The sequence below is a fragment of the Artemia sp. Qi Xiang Cuo genome, chromosome 13, assembly GCF_049724085.1.
Source record: "Artemia sp. Qi Xiang Cuo chromosome 13, ASM4972408v1, whole genome shotgun sequence".
In the NCBI taxonomy this organism is placed as follows: domain Eukaryota; kingdom Metazoa; phylum Arthropoda; class Branchiopoda; order Anostraca; family Artemiidae; genus Artemia; species Artemia sp. Qi Xiang Cuo.
This window is the reverse complement of record NC_142806.1, coordinates 58,945,943-58,967,687: the sequence shown is the minus strand read 5'-3', so window position 1 is coordinate 58,967,687 and position 21,745 is coordinate 58,945,943. Positions and strand designations below refer to the sequence as shown.

General features: G+C 34.0%; 1 protein-coding gene across 3 annotated transcripts in view; it reads left to right on the top strand.

Moving 5' to 3' along the window:
* LOC148945476 (cardioacceleratory peptide receptor-like) overlaps positions 1 to 21,745 on the top strand; it is a 593,562-nt gene that overhangs the window by 87,807 nt on the left and 484,010 nt on the right. For all 3 annotated transcript variants that reach the window (XM_089098593.1, XM_089098594.1, XM_089098595.1), the window contains exon 4: positions 8,108 to 8,305. In XM_089098593.1, coding sequence (XP_088954719.1) covers positions 8,108 to 8,305 — 198 coding nt within the window. The remainder of the gene's footprint in view (positions 1 to 8,107; positions 8,306 to 21,745) is intronic.

Below are 21,745 nucleotides of genomic sequence, written 5' to 3'. Positions count from 1 at the left end.
GAAGGAACATAATGTACTAAAATAGCACAGGAAGGAACATAAGCCAAGCAAATAGCAAAGGAAGGAACATAGTGTACTAGAATAGCATGGGAAGGAACATAAACCAAGCAAATCCATAAGTACATGCTCTGGAAAGGTGCCAAGGAATGTAAAGTAAGCAAATAGCACAGGAAGGAACATAATCCCCCCAAAGTATAAGTTAGCACTCTACTCCCATCAAAAGTTAAGCGCCTGAGAAAGATTTGGCTGATTTTTCGAAAAAAGGGGGAAAGACAACCTAAGAGTTATAGAACCTTTATGAAAATCACACCATCATATTCAGCGTATTAGAGAATCCTACTGTAGAGGTTTCGAGCTCCTATCTACGAAAATTTGGAATTTGCATTTTTTTTGCCAGAAGAAAGATCACAGATGCGTGTTTATTTTTTTTTTTTTTTTTTTTTTTTTTGTTTTGTTTTTAAGGTGTGATCTTATTGACCCAGTGGTCGATATGTGGGAGGATCTGGTCTAGTATGTGGGAGGATCTTTCCATGAAGGAAGTTTTCATAAGGGAAAGGACATTGCTATGAAGGGGGCGCCGGATTTCCCAGCATTATTTAAAATAAAAGATCAGAAATTAAATAATAAAAAAAGTTTTTCAACTGAAAGTAAGGAGCAACATCAAAACTTAAAATGAACAGAAAATATTACGTATATGATTGGGTTCACCCCCTAGTCAATACCTCGCTCTTTAAGCCAAAGATTTTTTTAGCACTTTCATAAAAGCTATTTATTCAAATTAACGGCCTTTGTGATTAAGGGTCATTTTTAAAGAATTGGAACGAAATTCGAACTTTAGCTTAAAGAGCAAGGTATTGACTAGGGGGCAAACCCCCTGATATACGTATTAAAAATATATTATAAATCTGTAATTGGTTCCGGATACCAATAAAAGACTTTTTTATAACTCACATCTGGACCCGTCTTCATTTGTTCCAGAATGGTCTTTGCTCAGTGACCTCTGGGATTTTATTAAGGAAACAATGAAACTCATTTTGTATGTAATTTTTAATAGCTTTACTAGTATGCATGTATTTCACAAGTTTTACCTGACATAGGGATACCATATAGATCTTACGGTAGAGGCTCCACTGTGCCGGGCAAAGAAAGTAAAGCCTTGAAACCCGTTAAGGCAGGTGGTATTTCTTCTAATGAGCCTTAATGGAAGGTTCTACTTGGAAATATTTCGCTAGATTTAAGGTGCTTTTGCTTGTAAATTTACAAGGACTTACATTTATTGATGACGACTTTGCATGGATTTGGACATTTCTATTTGGTTGATGGTTCGGTTATACTGTTTGGTCCTAGGTAGTTGGATAGATGAGTAAGGTCAAAACCTCGTTCAAGTGCACATTTGTCTCAATTGCTGGATTAGCATGACAGTTTTTTTTTTGTTTTTTTTTTGCCAAGTAATTACCTCTAAAACATAATATGAATATGGAAATTCGTTACATAAGTTAATTCGTAAGTTACGTATATTTATTATTAATAAAAACGTTCGTAAATAAAATTAAACAAGTTTCGAGAAAGCCATTTAACCAAATAAAAGTAAAATTAATATACACATTTTGTTTTAATTATTCATGTACGTTGAGCCAAAATCAAAACCTGCATTAATTCAAAAACGTTCAAAAATTAAATAAAAAACAAGTTTTTTTAACTGACAGTAAGGAACGACGTTAAAACTTAAAACGAACAGAAGAAATTATTCCGTATATGAAAGGGGCTGTCCCCTCCTCAACGCCCCGCTCTTTACGCTAAAGTTTGACTTTCTCACAACTCTATCTTTTTTTAAACAATAAAAAACTTTAGCGTAAAGAGCGAGGCGTTGAGGAGGAGACAACCCCTTTCATATACGGAATAATTTCTGTTTTTTTTAAGTTTTAACGTCGTTCCTTACTTTCAGTTAAAAAACTTTGACCTTAGCAAAGGTGGTGAAACAAGAATTATAGAACATTTTGCTATTTTGTCAGTAACTAAGCTCACCTATTTTCTTGATGATAAGACTCTGGGGTCTATAGTGCGGAAGTTCCAAAGGCAGTATGTTTGCATGAATTTTAATATGGAACAAAATAGATAGTCTAGCGGACTCGGTAAAAACCGGCACAGATTAACTTTACAAAAAAATTTATCTGCTCAAAATAAAGACTGAATATGGAACTTCAAACAAGCAATGGTTTTTGGGGCAACTGCCCCCCCCCCCCCAACGACACCTATGACAATCGTATTTGAAATATTATGCCCGTTTTTCTATATTTTCATTTGTTTTATTTGTAAATGGAGAGGTAGTGTGATCTAAGAAATCATTATGCATCGCCCACCTGTCTACTGATATCATAAGACAACTCGGGCATACACAATAAAGTATAATGGTCACCCTGGCAGTTCAGGAGAGGCCAGAAGAGAGTGGGAACTTTCAGAGTTTGCTTTTTCGAAATTATGAAAAATTGTATTAAAACGTGTCTTTTTTTGGAAAATAGTTTGCTTTTCGTGAGTGGAGCTCCCAACTATCTAATTAGGAGGAAGGCTTAAGCACTACTTCCTAACTGCCTTGTTTTTATTAATTATTAGGCTATTTATAATTATTGTGTTATGTTATTAATATAAAGTGTTATTATTGTGTTATCATGTTTATGTTCCTATATTATTTATATTATTATATAATGTTCTTTATAATAGGCTTTTTAAGTTTGTCATGTTATTTTTAAGCTTATTATAAATACTGCAAGTGTTTTATAACTAATTGCTAAGGAGTCCGAAAAGTACAAACATTAGCTTCGAGTCTTAGATATATCCACTTCTACTCTTATTTTTTAGATTTTATGAGAATTGACACCGACTTATTCATATTTTCTTGCTGTCAAATCTGCTTGTAGAATTTTAGGTACCAAATAAGGCTTCCTACTTCGCAACTTTGTTGTCCGGACTCAGGGGAGAATCTCCAGCATTTTATTAGGAGGGGGGCAAGAAGGTTTCCATATCCGGATAGTCAAGGGGCAAGGGATATAAAAAATTCTTATTGGGGGGGGGGGCAACTGCCCCCCCTCCTGTCCAGACTGTTTGCCTTAAACCATACTTCTGACTAATCCGATACAGACACACTAGGGCCAGGTTTTGGATCCTTTTTACGGTTTCCTTTGTATGTTTCTGCTCGAGAAAGTGTATTTAATGTCCATTTCAGTGCATGGTATATTTTAGGACAACTACAGTAGACCTTATTCTGTTGGTACCAAAAACTTAGTCAGCACATAATACATTAACCCACAGGTGGATTATATTTTCTCCAGGATGTTTTGGCGTTTGCTCATATGTTGATGTAGGAATGATTTTAAGTGATTTTTAGTATAGATTCAATAACTTTAGCTTCTCAAGAAGTCAAGATGTCATTCTGATTTATGCGTATCGGCCAAGCAAAAAAAGATAATTAAAATCTTAGCCTGTTAATCTGAGGAGCGAGAGAAAAAAAGAAAAGAAAAGAAAAAGGCAATCAAAGTTACAGGTAGCGCCCCCTCCTCTATGAAACCTGGATCCAATACTGATCTTATGCCAATTCCCTGCCCTCTCAAGTCTTAAGAGGCATTACATGTACACCATAATGTAAGCATCTGAGCTCCGAAATAAACCCCATCTTCAACTCCAAGCCTTAGCTTTGAACGATTCATGATTCAATTCCTTCAGCAGAAAATTAGAATCAACCTTAAATACACATGCCTGACATAAATAGCAATTTCCTTTTACTGTTATGACATACTTGCTACTCTCAACACTATAAAAACTCCTCCCGAACAGGCTCCCTCTCTCATCGAACTCTACTATCCTAAAGAGGAATGCACCACGCTATTTGTTCTTGTGACTCCTGACTATTTCAGAGGAACAAATCGGGTGGTGAGGATTCATCTAAGCCCAAAAAATATCTATTGTGTTTTGTATCGTTTTTTTCTCAGTCCCTTTAGTTCCTACCCACCGTAGTAAGAGAACGCTGTCTTTGTCAAGCGCAAAAACTGCAACAAAAAAGAAAAAAAAATCTTGTTTTAATATTCAGAATATGTTTAGTAGTCTTGTTGGCCCCAAAATTAAGCTAAAACAATTTATCAATGTACCATTTGTGTGTTTAGTACCTACGAAAAGCTTGTAGTCGCCAAAAGCACTGTTTCTGGTGCCAATTCCTTGGAAAACGAAATCATTCACAATTGATGTCATTATTCAAGAAATGGAAAGGTGATAAAGCGAAGCAAACATAACACACCTTTCAAGTGAATGATGGATATTGGTTTCCCATGCTAAATTTACCCGAAGCATGAAAATCTGTCCCTGGGCAATATAAATTTAAATTATGTCTGCCATTAGTGAGATAAAATGAATAAAGCTGATGCTAATAATAGAATATCTCAGTAGTTTCTTATTTCTTAAGAAACATTACTATTATGTTAATGCCTTACCTGGAATTAGAGATGGAATTAAGTTTGTGGCTGGATTTATGCTAACTGGGATAAAATGGATGGTCTCAGATTCGCAGGGGCCTTTTAACTAGTTATAAGAAATATAAAAATTATCAGAATAGGGGCTGCGGTTGACGTAACTGGGCACCGAGATGAATGACTGTCACTTTCCCTCACTAATTCAAAGGTTGTCTATAATATACTGCTGAAAGTTGTTTATACCTGCCGTCTTTGAAACCCGTCTCTGTCCAAGACCCTATTTAAAATCAGGTTAGTTTATTTCATTTAAAAAAAAACCTTTTTTAATGCTGACCAATGGCCTGCGTTTCGCGAATACCGATCTCCTGATTCGAAGCCCTCAGCCGGGAGGGCAATGCATAGTTGGGGGCAAATCATCTGACGCTTCCTGTTTTCCCCCCAGATTTCTTCAGGTACCCATTTAGAGCTGAGTCGACTCTGGCTAAGATTACCGAGTCAAACCATTGACCCCCATTTCAAACCAAATAACCGTAATTTTATAATTGTCCATGTGTTGTTAAAGAATATGAAAGCAGTAGCGATTGCTGGTCTTTGGCAGTCTGAAGCCCAAGGTCCCGAATCTACTGCCTCGCGTCCCTCCTTGTTATAAATAAAAAACAATTTTTTAACTGAAAGTAAGGAGCGACATTAAAACCTAAAACGAACAGAAATTATTCCGTGTATGAAAGGGGCTGTCCCCTCCTCCACGCCCCGCTCTTTACGCTAAAGTTTGACTCTTTCTCACAACTCTGCTTTACAAAAAAAATTCGAGCTATAGCGTAAAGAGCGAGGCATTGACGAGGGGGAGAACTTCCTCATATATATAATATGAGGGGATTCACCCCCTCGTCAATACCTCACCCTTTACGCTAAAGTTTGAATTTTGTTCCAATTCTTTAGGAATGACCCCTGAATCATCAAGGCCGATTAATTAGAATAAATAGATCTTTTGAAATTACTAAAAATACTTTAGCGTAAAGAGCAAGGTATTGAAGAGGGGACGAACGTTTATATTTAAGTTTTAATGTTACTCCTTACTTTCAATTGAAAAAACTTGTTTTTCTTATTTAAATTCTGATTGTGCTTTAAATAATGCTGTGAAATCCAGCACCCCCTTCATGGAAATTTTCTTCCCCCATAAAAAATTCCTCCATGGAAAGATCTTCCCACGTAACCCAATCCCCCCAAACCCCCCCCCCCCATCCCACCAGAAAAATCCCGCCCCTAAAAACGCCTGTATACTTACCAATAACCAATATTATATGTAAACAATGGGCAAAGTTCATAACTTGCAGCCCTTCCCCTGGGGACTCTGGGGGATTAAATCGTCCTAAAGGCATAGTTATTAGATATTTCGACAATGCTGAAAAAATGGCCATCTTAAAATTTTGATTCGGTGACTTTGGGAAAAAATGAGCGTGAGAGGGGGCCTAGTGGCCCTCCATTTTTTTTGGTCACTTAAAAAGGGCACTAGAACTTTTATTTCCGTTCCAACAAGCCCTCTCGCAAAATTGTAGGACCACTGGGTAGATACGATCACCCCTAAAAAAAAAAAAAAAAAAAAAAAAAAAAAAAAAAAAAAAAAAAGCATCCGTGATCTTTCTTCTGACAAAAAATGCGAAATTCCACATTTGTACAGATAGGAGCTTGAAACCTCTTCAGTAGGGTTCTCTGATACGATGAATCTGATGGTGTGATTTCCATTAAGATTCTATAATTTTTAGGGTTTTTCCCCTCTTTTCGAAAATAAGGTAAATTTTCTCAGGCTCATAACTTTTGATGGGTAGCAAAAAAACTTGATGAAACTTATATACTTAAAATCAGCATAAAAATCCGATTCTTTTTATTTATCTATTGGTATCAAAATTCCGTTTTTTAGAGCTTCGGTTACTATTGAGCCGGGTCACTCCTTACTTACAGTTCGTTACCACAAAATGTTTGATACCTGTAAATAACTCACAACAAACTGCTAATATTAATTTTGATTACTATTAAACGATCAAACAAATTCAATAAGCTCTATTAACGTCAGTTGTTGCTGCTGTTGTTAAGAAAGGATGTAGATAGTTAGTGTCCAATAGAAAGATTTTTTTAAAGTCTAAGTAAAAATCTAAGACTTACTCCTCCTCCTTCCACTAACAATTACATAATTATTATAAAGTTCTCCCTGGGCAATAGGGTATTATCACTAGTATTGAACACGGCATCCTCTTTCAAGGTCTTTTTATAGAGGATGTCGCTGCATCTAGCAAATCCAGAGCCACCCCCAGGATTTTGATCTGGAGAGGGCATGGTAAAGCTATATGTAGGGCTATTGAACTCTGGAAACTTCATTCAGACTGGGGTATAATTTTCTATGGGGCAGGGGGCAGCTGCCTCTCCCAGACCTCAGTTTGCCCTCCCCCCCCCTCCTTCCCTGAACGTAGTTGCCCTCCCAGCTTAAATTAAGATTCTTCCAAAATCTTGTCAAAACTAAGATAAACCTACATAATTCAAGCATCAAAAGAAACAGATCAGGTTTTTTTAAGTAGCCTACATATTTACCTTTATAGTATTTTAAAGTACCTTCACAGTACTTTTACAGTACTAAATAGCACCTTTATGGTACCAAATGGATTTTTTTAGTTTTTACTGTTATTTTCACTTGTTTTTTAAAAACTTGCTCCAATCTTGCCCCCCCCCCCAGGATCTTGACGAAATTACGTGACGGCATTCAGGTGCTTTCTGGCTTAAAAAAAAGAAACAAAAAAAATGTATTATGTTTAATTTTTTAGACTTTGAAGAGGGGTTCCAACCTGAAAAACCCCTAGAAGCAATTTTGGGCGGAGCTGTGTTGCCATCTAAGCTCAAAACAAACTCACATTAAAAAAGGGTTTTGGCTTAAATATACCGCTTCTGCTGTGGGATTGACTGTATCGGCTTCTGAAACCATTGTAATCCCTAAAATCTCCATTAAAACTCTTTTTTTTTATTTATTTCTGTTCGAAACACAGTGTTTACTATCATTTTTCGTGCACTGTGTTGACTTTAAACCAAGTTTGCTCAGAACTTGTTTATTGTAAAGAATGTTTTTTGATTTGGTAATTCTGAGACGGTCTCAATCTACTTGACCTATAGTCTGAGTTACCAGGTCTTGAGTCCCAGTCAACCCAGACCCATAAAGAAAACCATTGGCTACGTCCGAGTCCTATGGTTTTAGGTGCAAATCACAACATGGTCCGTCATCTATTACTACATGAGTATTGAGGTGGCCTTTTGGCTGCTTCTTTTTTAATATTTGGCAATCATGCTATTGAATCCTTGCTCAAATTGGTGTTAGTAAAGGAGCCATTGCTGTCCGATTTTGTATTCTTCATCAAATATTAAAATAATCTAACTCTACTTATAATATTCTCATTTTCCTTTTCTACAGTATAATTTTAATCGTCAGCTCGATGACAATCACTCTGTGAAGCTAGTATATATAATTTTCATTCAAAATTATTAACAACTTAAATTAGCTAATTATATTAAATAAGTAAAATTAATTAATTAATTAAAATAATAATTATATAAATAACAAAAATAATTTCATGAAATAATTTTCACCTTTATTATTAATTATTTTCCAGACCTCAGTGTTGGTTTAATAAGTGTGGCCACAGATATCGCATGGAAAATGACAGTTGTATGGTACGCTGGAAACGTTGCTTGCAAAATCATTCGTTTTTCCCAAGTGCTAGTAACATATTCATCAACATACGTTCTAATTGCACTAAGTATAGATAGATGTGACGCCATTTCTCATCCAATGAACTTTTCAGGGGGATGTAAGTATAAATTCGTCTTATTTTATAAAATATTTTATTCAGATGAAAAACTTACTATTTGCAGGCATTCCTCCCTTTCAATTGCTAATTTTGTTAGCTTTGGATGTATTCAGTCAATTTTTTAATACTGTTTATTGTAATTTATATATATATATATATATATATATATATATATATATATATATATATATATATATATATATATATATATATATATATATATATATATATATATATATATATATATATATATATATATATATATATATATATATATATATATATATATATATATATATATATATATATATATATATATATATATATATATATATATATATATATATATATATATATATATATATATATATATATATATATATATATATATATATATATATATATATATATATATATATATATATATATATATATATATATATATATATATATATATATATATATATATATATATATATATATATATATATATAAAAAATTTTAAACAATAAAAACGGGTTTTAATTTTCTATAAGGCATTTAAATACAAAAAAAATAAATAAACATAAAAACTCCGAATATTTCGGCCCCAAGTCTATTAGCATTTATAAACGGAAAAAAAAATATAAAATGAAACAAAAAATAAATTCTTTTTAAAAAAACTTTAAATAAATGAAATTAAAAAATACTAAACACATAAAGATAAAGAAAAAAACAAAAGAAAAATATAAATAAATAAGAAACAAAACTCACATATTAAATAAACACTTCCATGTACTGAATGTCAATAATGATTCAACTCGCCTCCTCACAGTATATAAATTGAAATATATTAAATAAACACTTCCATGCACTGAATGTCAATAATGATTCAACTCGCCTCCTCACAGTATATAAATTGAAATATATTAAATAAACACTTCCATGCACTGAATGTCAATAATGATTCAACTCGCCTCCTCACAGTATATAAATATATATATATATATATATATATATATATATATATATATATATATATATATATATATATATATATATATATATATATATATATATATATATATAGGTATGCAAAAAGTTTCAAAGGGGCTAGCAAATTTCAAACACTGCCAATAAATTCGGGGATAGTGGAAGCACTGGCATTTTCTGAAAAAATCTGCCGACAGATTTCACTGGGCCATGAAAACTGCCAAGTAGCATGGCTACTGTGCTACCCGACTTTTTCACACACACACACACACACACACACACACACACACACACACACACACACACACACACACACACACACATATATATATATATATATATATATATATATATATATATATATATATATATATATATATATATATATATATATATATATATATATATATATATATATATATATATATATATATATATATATATATATATATATATATATATATATATATATATATATATATATATATATATATTTATATATATAATATATATATATATATATATTAGCGAGCAATAATTGTGTATGTATGTATACATTCATTTATTTTTTCTCGGAAACGGCTCCATATTTTTTCGGGAAAATTGGCATCCTGGGATATTCTGGGCTGAAACGGAAACTTACAAGTGTTGTAAATGATAATTTGATGGAAGGAAAAGTTTTTGTCACAACACCTGAACAATCAACAAATCTACGATATGGACTATCATGTAGACTAGACCAATAAAGGTAGCTAAAGCAAAGGGCATTGACAAATTATCTGAAGTAATGAAAATCCAAAATAAAGAAGAAAGAAAAATGGGGTTAAAAGAAAAACGACAGCAAGAATCAAAACGTGTCAAAATTGGAAATGATAGCGATGAGAATACAAGTGATGATTCTTTGGAACCATTTGAAGTATCAAACGTTATAAGACCACGAGAACAGCCCGAACAAATTAAATTCACAATGGGTGAAAGGAACTTCTTCAAGTATATTAAATAAACAAACAAATTTTTTCAACTGAAAGTAGGAAGCAACATTACAACTTAAAACGAACAGAAATTATTACGTATATGAGTGGGTTTGCCCATTCGTCAATACCTAGCTCTGTCCACTAAATTTCGGATTTTATTCCAATTCTTTAAGCATGACCCCTGAATCACAAAAGTTGTTTAATTAGAAGAAATAGCTCTTTTGCAAGTGCTAAAAAAAGCTTTTTCAATTTACAGAGTGTTCATAGCTAGACATATATGAAAAAAAATATAGTGTTGCCCCGCAACACAATATGATCCATCTAATACTATGGCTGTGTCTGTGTTATTTTACCTCGTATTCTCTTATGGTGTATTTGAGGGTCGTATAATAAAAAAAAATTCAGGCAAACTATATAGAGACAGTTGGGTGTTAAACAAAATATAATCGTAACAAATTTGCAATCAGTTCTTTTAAAACAAAACTGCTTTACTAAGCTTTAAACGAAATATTGCTTTATATTTTAAAAATTATTATTTTCACTGTTTTTATTTGAAAAATAAACTGCAATGATTTATTTTATAGACTTTATTTAAAAAAATGTTTTGTTAAAATATTGAATTTTTTTGCTTTAAAATTTAATTTCAAATATCTAGAACAAGAATAATCAGGCTTAACACATTTTTTTCTTCGAAGGGTGGTTAGTGCCTTTCCGCCTCCTGAACACTTGCCTTACTTCTGCTACAAGTTTATTAACAATAAAGTTGTTTCACAAATGTTAATTTGTCTCTGAAGAATGAAATTAGTATCCAGTTTATTGCTCTCAGAAAGAAAAGTTTGCTCCTTCTGATAGGAACTTGCTAAGAGACGGAATCATAGATTGTAAATATAAAAATTAATTTATGTCTTTTTTGTTTGTTTATGTCTTGTTTTTGTTTGTTTTTGTCTACTTTGACAGTTTATCAAATTGCCTCTTTAATTTAGATGAAACTTAATTTAATGTCTAAAAGACATTCTCAATAGAAATTCTTTGCTCCATTGCTCCAAAATGTTATAAAGCAGTCAATTAAATAAAAAGTAGCCATTATTTTGAAAACTGAATATGAAGAAATACACACCCGTTTTTTGGTCCTTTAGTTGGAAAAAAAGAGCAGGAATTACATAGTCCAAATTTTGAGACAGAGAGGTGTAATAATAAAATTTTGTTAACTGAAAGGGTTCTTGTCTAATATGTAATTCACATTAGAGAACTTTTATTAGACAATACCCGATTTTCACGCTGTCTATAACAGACAACTACCTTCGGCTCGTATGGAAACTACATTATAGTTATATTTAAAATAAATATTTAATTGGTATTTTCATTAGGTTAGGTTACGTATTTAATATAATGAAAGGGGGTCTGGGCGACCCCCTTTCCATAATTCTTTGTGGTAGTTTTCATAATTTTGTTACTAAAGTATTGTTTTATCATCACATTCTGTTTTATTTTATTAGTATTCACCAAACTTCACTTCTCAAGTGTGTATTATATAATACATAAGTACCACTAAAAGTTTCTTTTTGAAAATGTAAGTTTTTTTTTGACTGATCACAAATTATTATTCCTTTGGATTTTCTTTTCAGAAAAACTTGCGGTTTACCTGTTAAATACAAACGAACCAGAAATCAGCTTTGCAGTCTCTTATAATACTTTTTTTTACTACCTTCCTAAATAAAACAGAAAAACAAGGGTCCTGCGCAACCCATTTTTCGGGCCGTTTTTCGGGGCATTCAGATAGCTACTCTAAGAACATTGGTAAAAGCTTATGTACGGAAACAATTTCATTGGCTTAAGGCTAATTTAAATTTTTGGAGTGTCAATTGTTTTTCGTTTGGAATCTCAGCTTACTGAAGAAAACTTCTGAGTTTTTTTATATAGTTAAATACAAAAAAAAATCCTTTTATTAAATATTTACTTATCAATAATATTAATCTTTGGCAATCACTTTACAATTTGTTCATTCTTTTATGTTATCAATCATTGTTTTAATCTACTGCAAATATGGAATCAAGTTCTCTGCTAACACCAACTAGAAATGAACTGAAAATTAGAATATAGATAACAATACGCAAAAATAGGAAAAAAGAAGTGGGATAGTGTAACAATTGTTAGTTCTCAAAGTGAAATAAAAGTTTCGATAATAAAAATTACTGGGATTGAATGATCTAGTTGGTGGATCTACTTATGGATCTACTTGACGTTCCAAATAGAAGGCCTAAATACCTAAGGGAAGTGGAAGATGAGATTGCAGTTGGACCAAATTGGGTCGTATCATTGGAGGTGGTCTCCGGTTTCTCTTTGGTGACTAAATTTTACATGTGGAGATGTTAATAATGATTGTACGGGGTAAATTGCCACTGGGATTGAATTATCTATTGGATCTTTCTGGTGAAGGGGGCGCTGGATTCCCGGCATTATTTAAAAATGATCAGAGAGTAAATAATAAAAAAACAAGCTTTTTCAACTGAAAGTAAGGAGCAACATTAAAACTTAAAACGAACAGAAATTATTACGTATATGAGGAGGTTGTCCCCTATTTAATACCTCGCTCTTTACGCTAACGTTTTACTTTTTTTCCCAATCCTTTAAGATCGACTTCTGAAATAAAAGGGTAGTTTAATTAGGGCAATCTTTTCAAAGTACTGAAAAACTTTAGCGTGAAGAGCGAGGTATTAAGAAGGGGGTGACCCACCTCATATACTTAATAGTTTATGTTACCCAAACTAGATTCTAAATTGGCAGTCCTAGACCTAGGATCATACACACGAGACAAAGAGTCAGAATGTTTATATAGGACTATAATTTTGACAAACGTAAGGTAATTTGAAGGTTCAACTTGGAAATCCCTTCCCCTATTTTGTGCAATAGTCCACTATGCACCAGTGAATCCAGGAGGGTAAGAGGTGCCCCTCCCCCCTTGTCACATTGACCTTCAGCCCAAGATTTTGCTCTAGATTCGCCCCTCCTCTATAAGCATTCTCAATCTTTTCCAGGGCCGTATCATTAATAGGTAGTTTAGTTTTGTATCTATTCAAACTTCTTAATTCCTTCTTATCATTTTGTGATTTTTTTTTTGGGGGGGGGGGCTTCTACAATTTTTTTTAACATTTCCAATTTTATAGAAAATTAGACATTTGAGGTGTCAAAACAGGACAGGCAAATCTATACTGCTCCGTTGCATACATAATTGAATGCCTCAAAGATCCATTCCTTTCTCCAATTAAATAAAAAAAACAAGTTTGTTTTAACTGAAAGTAAGGAGCGACATTAAAACTTAAAAAGAACAGAAATTATTCCGTATATGATTGGGCTGCCCCCTCCTCAACGCCCTGCTCTTTGCGCTACAGTTTTTTTTTATCGTTTTAAAAAATAGAGTTGTGAGAAAGAGTCAAACTTTAGCGTAAAGAGCGAAGCGTTGAAGAGGGGACAGCCCCTTTCATATACGGAATAATTTCTATTCGTTTTAAGTTTTAATGTCGCTCTTTACTTTAGTTAAAAAATTGTTTTTTTTATTTAATTTCTGAACGTTTTTAAATTAATACGTGTTTTGATTTTGGCTCATAGCTATTTTGGCTCATAGCGTTTTGGCTCATAGCAATTTTGGTTCATAATAATTTCGGCTCATAGCACCTGAAATTAATGCAGGTTTTGATTTTGGCTCATAGCATTTCTGGCTAAATTTTGGCTCAGCGCAATTTTGGCTCATAGCACCTTTGGCACCTTTTGCAACTTTTGGCTCATACCATACCATAGCACCTTTTGGCTCATAGCAATTTGGCTCATAACAATATAGGTTCATAGCAATTTTGGTTCATAGCAACTTTGGCTCATAGCACCCCTTCATAGCAATTTCCCTCCCCATGAAAGATCCTACCACGTAACCCCGGACCCCTCCCCCTACCAGAAAATATCCCCCCTGAAAACTTCTGTATACTTCCCAATAACCGATACTATATGTAAACATTGGGCAAAGTTCATAACTTGCAGCCCTTCCCCTGGGGAATGTGGGGGATAAGTCATCCTCATAGACATAGATATTATATTTTTCAATCATGCTAAACAAAATGGTTATCTCAAAATTTTGATCAGGTGGCTTTGGGGAAAAAGTGAGCGTGGGAGGGGGCCTAGTTGCGCTCTTTTTTTGTCACTTAAAAAGGACACTAGAACTTTTAATTTCCGTTCGAATGAGCCCTCCCGCGATATTCTAGGACCACTGGGTCGATACGACCAACCCTGGAAAAAAAAACACGCAACCCTGATCTTTCTTATGGCAGAAAATACAAAATTCGACTTGCAGATATGAGCTTAAAACCTCTACAGTAGGGTTCTCTGATACGCTGAATCTGATGGCGTGATTTTCATTAAGGTTTCATGACTTTTAGGGGTGTTTCCCCCATTTTTTGAAAATGAGGCAAATTTGATCAGGCGTGTAACTTTTGATGGGTAAGACTAAACTTTTTCCATATGTTTTCGTACTTTTTCCGTATATTTATTCCGTATATGAAAAAAAGCTGTCGCCTCCTCAACGCCTCGCTCTTTACGCTAAAGTTTTACTCTTTCTCACAACTGTGTTTTTTAAAACAATAATAAACTTTAGCCTAAAGAGCAATTTTTTATTTATTTTTTTTCAAGAAAGGGACTGTCCCCTCCTCAACGCCTCGCTCTTTACGCTAAAGTTTTTTATTGCTTTAAAAAATAGAGTTGTGAGAAAGAGTCAAACTTTAGCGTAAAGAGCGAGGCGTTGAGGAGGGGACGCTTTTTTTTAATATAATTTCTGTTCGTTTTAAATTCTAATGTCACTCCTTACTTTCAGTTAAAAACTTGTTTTTTATTTAATTTATGATCGTTTTTAAATTAATGCAGGCTTTGCTTTTGCTTCCCCGTACATAACTAATTAAAACGAAATTTGCATATTAATTTTACTTTTTTTGGGCTAAATGGCTTTCTCAAAAGTTGTTTAATTTTATTTACGAACATTTTTATTAGCAATAAATATGCGTAACTTACCAATTAACTTACAAACGAACTTCTATATTCGTATATTTTTATTAAGCATATTAGGGGGGTTCACCCCCCTAGTCAATAACTCGCTCTATACGCTAAAGTTCGAATTCCTTACCAATTCTTTAAGAATGACCCCTTAATCAGAAAGGTCGTTAATTAGAATAAATAGCTCTTATGAAAGTATTAAAAAAACTTTAGCGTAAAGAGCGAGGTATTGACTAGGGGGCGAACCTAATCATATACGTAATAGTTTCTGTTCGTTTTAAGTTTTGATGGTGAAAAGTTTTCAGTTGAAAAGTTTTTCAGTTGAAAAGTTTTTCAGTTGAAAAGTTTTTCAGTTGAAAACTTGTTTTTTAAATTTAATTTCTGATCGTTTTTTTAAATAATGATGGGAAATCCGGCACCCCCTTAATAGCAATGTCCTTTCTCCTATGAAAACTTCCTCCATGGAAAAATTCTCCCACGTAACCCCCGATCCACCCCCACCCCCCACCCCCAACTACCAGAAAAATCCCCCGAAAACGTCTGTATGCTTCCCAATAACCATATAGCCTACTATATGTAAACATTAGGCAAAGTTCATAACTTGCAGCCCTTCCTCCGAGACTGCGAGGGATTAAGTCATCCTCAAAGACATAGTTTTATATTTTTGACCATCTTTAACAAAATGGCTATCTCGAAATTTTGATCGGGTGACTTTGGGAAAAAACAAGCTTGAGAGTAGAACTTTTAATTTTCGTTCGAATGAGCCCTCCCGCGATATTCTAGGACCACTGGGTTGATACGATCACCCCTGGGAAAAACAACAACAAAAAAACAAATAAACAAGCATCTGTGATCTTTCTTCTGGCAAAAAATTAAAAATTTCCACATTTTTGTAGATAGGAGCTTGAAACCTCTACAGTAGGATTCTGTGATACGCTGAATCTGATGTTGTGATTTTCATAAAGGTTTTATGACTTTTAAGGGGTATTTAACCCCTTTTTTCGAAAATAAGGCGAATTTTCTCAGGCGCGTAACTTTTTATGGGTATGACTAAACTTGATGAAACTTATATATTTAAAATCAACATAAAAGTTTGATTCTTGTGATGTATCTATTGCTATCAAAACTCCTTTTTTTAGAGTTTTGGTTGCTATTGAACCGGGTCACTCCTTACTTACAGTTCGTTACCACAAACTGTTTGAAAGAGACATACTTCCTGTGAAGTTATATGAATTATTTCAAAAATTTGTCAAAAGGGAGAGAATCCATTTATAAACGTGACATTTCTTTTTCGATAATCATTAGAAATTGTGCTTTTCTGAGGGGAATGTAACAAGTGGAGCTTGTCAAACACCATGCGTCATTTATTTCTTTTCTTTTCCATTATTTTTGTCTTGTGTGATTTATATGATGGATGTGACAACAATTAACAAGCGTTAGAACAGCAGGAGTGTCCCTGAAAACTTAGAAATTGTTCCATTGATTATGCTATTTCTTTGAACCGCATATAAAAGGAATAAAGAAAGACCTCCAATAATGGAAACCGGAACTCTAAAAAACAAAAATTTCTTTATCATATATCAAACAGTTTATGGCAACAAAGTGCGTGTAAGGAGTGCTCTAGTTAAATAGCAATCAAGGTTCTAAAAAACGGAATGTTGAAACGAGGATTTACCTCAGAATATTCGGATTTCCGTATCAATATCACATACGTATAGGTGATATCAAGTTTTGTTTTAGCCGTCTCAAATTCCGCGCCTGCGAAAATCTGACTTATTTCCTAGCCCTACTCATCAAAAGTTATGTGCTTGAGAAAATTTGCCTAATTTTTGAAAAAAGGCGGAAACATCCCCTAAAAGATATAGAACCTTAATGAAAATCTCACTTCAGATTCAGCGTATCAGAAAACCCTACTGTAGAGGTTTCAAGCTCCTATCTGCAAAAATGTAGAATTTTGTATTTTTTGCTAGAAGAAAGAACACGGATGTGTGTTTATTTGTTTTTTTGTTGTTGTTTTTTTTTTTCCAGGGGTGATCGTATCAACCCAGTGGTCCTAGAATATCGTGGGAGGGCTCATTCGAACGGAAATTAAAAGTTCCAGGGCCCTTTTTAAGAGAACCAAAAAATGGATTTTTGGGAAGTAAAAAAATAGAGGGCAACTGGGCCCCCTCCCACGCTCTTTTTTTCCCAAAGTCACACAATAACAATTTTGAGACAGCAATTTTATTCAGCATGGTCGAAAATAAAATAACTATGTCTTTTAGGTTGACTAAATCCCCCACAGTCCCCGGGGGAAGGGATGAAAGTTATGAACTTTACCCAATATTTACATATAGTATTGGTTATTGGGAAGTATACAGACATTTTCAGGAGGGATTTTTTTCTGGTAGTGGGGGAGGGGATTACGTGGGAGGATCTTTCCATGGATGAAGTTTTCATGGGGGAAGGGACATTGCTATAAAGGGGGTGCCGGATTTCCCAGCATTATTTAAAAAAATGATCAGAAATTAAATATAAAAAAGCCAGTTTTTCAACTGAAAGTAAGGAGCAACATCAAAACTTAAAACGAAAACTATATAATTTAAAACTTAACTTAAAACTTAAAACTATATAGCTTAAAACTATTTAACTATAAAACTTAAAACTATATAATTTTCATGTATTCTGTCACTTCTGTTTGTCTTGTCTCACGCTAAGATGAAAGAAACTAGCGAAAAATAAATAGTTTTACAATGCGTCAATGAATGAACAACTTGAGTAGTCGGGGGCATATCATGCAAGTACCAGTTTACTTTTTTTCCCATTTGTTAATTTTTTAGGCTTTTTTTTCTAAATTTTAGTGCTACATACCCTCCACCATCTTTATTTTAGGATAGTTTATACAGTAGCATAGAGAACGATGTTTCTCCCTCGTTTTAACTTGCTATAAATGGAGATAAATAAAATGAAATCAAAAGAAAAAAAACGATATAACATTTATTCAAATAGTTCTAGATAGGAAAATTTTCAATTTGCATGTTGAAACTGAACAATGGAAACTGAAAAAGAAACCGTCCCAAGTGATACAACTAAACTATTCTTTCGGTGATTAATAATTCGGTGTTGTTCTGTGTTGATGTATTTGTTAGCCATTTATATGTGAGCTTTGCTTTTGACCGTTATATGCTTTTCATGTCAAAATATTTTACCTTATTTTAGTTTATTGGCCTATTTTTGTTTGCTGCTGCTGTTTTTTTTTTTCATCTGTCTTTTGACCCTGGAATTTGATTGCGGCCCATCTTGACTCGCGACAAATATTGTTTTGCAATAAGTATCTTATCTTCTCTTTTGTAAGCCATGCCTCTGTTTGCCAGTAAAAAGGTCTGTCCTAGTGGAGAGTTTTTCATGTGAGCCATACGCTGCATTTAGGGAGTAGAAACAAAATTTGCTGCACAATTTTCTTGGTCACTTGACGAAAGCTTCTACTGTAATCATAAAAAAAATCGCAAGTAAGCATTTTGCAGATCCGGAAGAGTGTTGTAAATGTTCCAGTTAGAATAGAGCAACTTATTCTGGCGCGACTTTTAGACATAAAAGTGTGGCTACATTTTTTAGTAGGGGAGGTCATGGGTGCACTTTGATCCTCCATCCATGATGATTTAAAAATCCTTTATACGTCCGTTTAACACAAGGTGCAACATGCATACCTTTCTGCTAAAATTTGGGACGGGGGAAGGGTGCTCAAGGAACCACAGGGCTGCTGTAATTATCCAGTCATTTAGATTTAAAATCCTTTTATGATTGTATTCTTAAAAAGGTGCGATTTGACTATCTTCATTCTAAAATTTGGTCTTTAAAGGGGGATGCACGCTTTGGATGGGTCAAAGGATTGAGTTTTGGAGTTTGCTGCCGAAGCTTGAAGGAGAAAAACTGCCAAGCCAATACCTGCCAAGCCAATAGTCAGTATAATACAGCAGGATAAAAAAAGTCAGGAGTTATAAAATTTTCCGATTAATCGTCCAGGATTGTTCTCTTAAAGTGTCAAATGTTTAAACAGATAATAGGGTTTCACAGTTTCACGAATCCTCAATTTTGAAATTTTGAAGCCTGGTACTGCTTGGACCGTAACAGCAAGCACTCTTAAGGAAAAGTCTCCTAGATCTTGGCTACCTTTCTATCGAATTGTAAGTCAGCCTAGTCAGGGCAGTTGTGTGAGAAAGGCAGTTGAGGCCTAGAGAGTGCGTTTGCCCATAATGCCCAATGTAGACTGTAGTGACTTCTTTTTTCAAACATGACACACATTTGATACCGCGCGTATCGACCCTGGGCATATACGTCAGAACCTTTGTTCAGTTCCATAGGATTATCGTGATGTGTACATCGGAATCGAGCGTGCGCGAAGGCGGAGTATGAATCTTGTGTGGTTTTAAATCTGTGTCACATATTTTTAATGGAGAGCATAGCCTTTGTCGATACTGTATATTCTGTCTACTGTGCGTTTGCCTTTTATGTCTGTTCGCTTGGTCTCCTTTGATAAAGGTGCTTCCACCATTAATTTAGAGCCAGTCAGCGAGATAAACTATCTTTTTGCAGAAAAGGTGGTTGTAGTGTTGTAGAGCCCCGGAGACCACTTCTTGACTACATTCATCAAAATTAGAATCACTTGAATCATTTTCGTAAACATTGTGTCGCATGGCAATAATTTTATTAGAACTTTGGTTGTGAAGCTTGGATGCTGAAGAGGTCAGAGACCCACACTTCGGTCCTTGAATCGTATAGGTCGAAAAAGCCTTGTATGATTACGGTTTGAACCACGTAGCCGCAACAAGCGTAGATGTAACACGCGTATCTTTATTTTCTGAAAATTTGAATGGGGAAGGAGATCTTGGAGTAGCTAAGTCTCTTTTTCTGCCCCAGATCAATCTGATTGAAAAGTTCCGTATTGTTCTGGTTCAAAGAAGGTGCAACGTGCATACTTTTCTACTAATAAGTTAATCGACTAATAAGTGGGGGGGGGGGGGTTTTTGTAGAGGTCAGGGCTCGTTTAGGTCCTTGAATCAAAGAAATTGAAAATATTTACACAATTCCGGTTAAATCAAAGTGCAACATACCTACTTTCGCGCTGAAAGTTGACGATGAGAGGGCTAGGAGGTATTTTATGCCTCTGAGAATATAGGTAAAATCTCTTCAAGAAATCCTTTCAATAAAATCTCGATTCTCGTTTAAAAAAGATACATCACTTTTTTATTTCTGCTACAAAGATAACAGAAGTGGGGGGTAGAGGAGCTACAGGTCCAGTTTAGTCGTTCATTTATAGGAAGGAAAACCGAAAGGTAATTCCATTCAAACAAGATGAAACGTACCTATAGTTCTATGCTTTTTTCCATTTCTTTATTTTGTCAACTTTGATTCAATTTACGGGTATTAAGTTGAAACGTAAAGGACCTATGGTAAAATGTATGGAAAATATATTATTTGGGCTCTACATTCGCACATTGGGAAGGAGGGGGATTGGAGGTAAAATAAACTGAAGCGCTTTTAGAAATGATGTAAGTATTTGAGGATTTTTTTCAGAATTTTGGAGTGTTTCTTTTTCAATAGCCCCAATGGTGCGTTGATTCCACAGTAACTAATAGCTTAACGTCCCAAACAAGTTTGGGAGGTTAATTGGTAATTTTTTAAGCAATCCAACTAATTATCAGTAATATTTTATTGTTCTGTATAGCAAATCAAACAGTTCCATTGTAAGGAGTGATTCAGCCCATCAATAGCATGAAACTTTAAACAAAGAAATTTTCATAACAATTAATTAAACAGGCAACGAACTGTAAGCAAGGAGTGATGTGGCTCAATAGTAACCGAAACTCTAAGAAACAGAGTCTTGACAACAATAAATGCATCCAAAGAATCGAATTCGATGCCTATTCAAAATATGCAAAATTCATCAAATTTAATGGTACCCATCAAAAGTTACGAGACTGAGAAACTTTGCCCAAAATTTGAAAAAGGGATAAACACCCTCAAAACATCAAATTATCTTAATTAAAATCACTCCATTAGATTAAGAATACCAGAGAACCCTACTTTAGAGGTTTTGAGCTCCTATAGACAAAAATGTTGAATTTGAGTTTTTTTGCCAGAAGAAAGATTACGGATGCGTATTTAAATGTTTTTTTTCTTCTTCTTTGTTTTTTTCTAGGGGTCATCATATTGAACCAATGGTCATAGAAGATCGGGAGAGAGCTCATTTGATTGGACATCAAAGGTTCTAGTAACATTTTTAAGTGACCAAAAATATTCAAGGACAGCTAGCCCCCCTTCCATGCTTATTTTTTTCCCCAAAGTCACACGATCAAAATTTTGAGATATTAATTTTGTTCAGCATATTAAAAAAGAAATAATAAATATGTCTTTGAGGATGGCTTGACCCCCCAAAGTCCTCGGAGGAAGGACTGCAAGTTATGAACTTTGCCCATCGTTTACA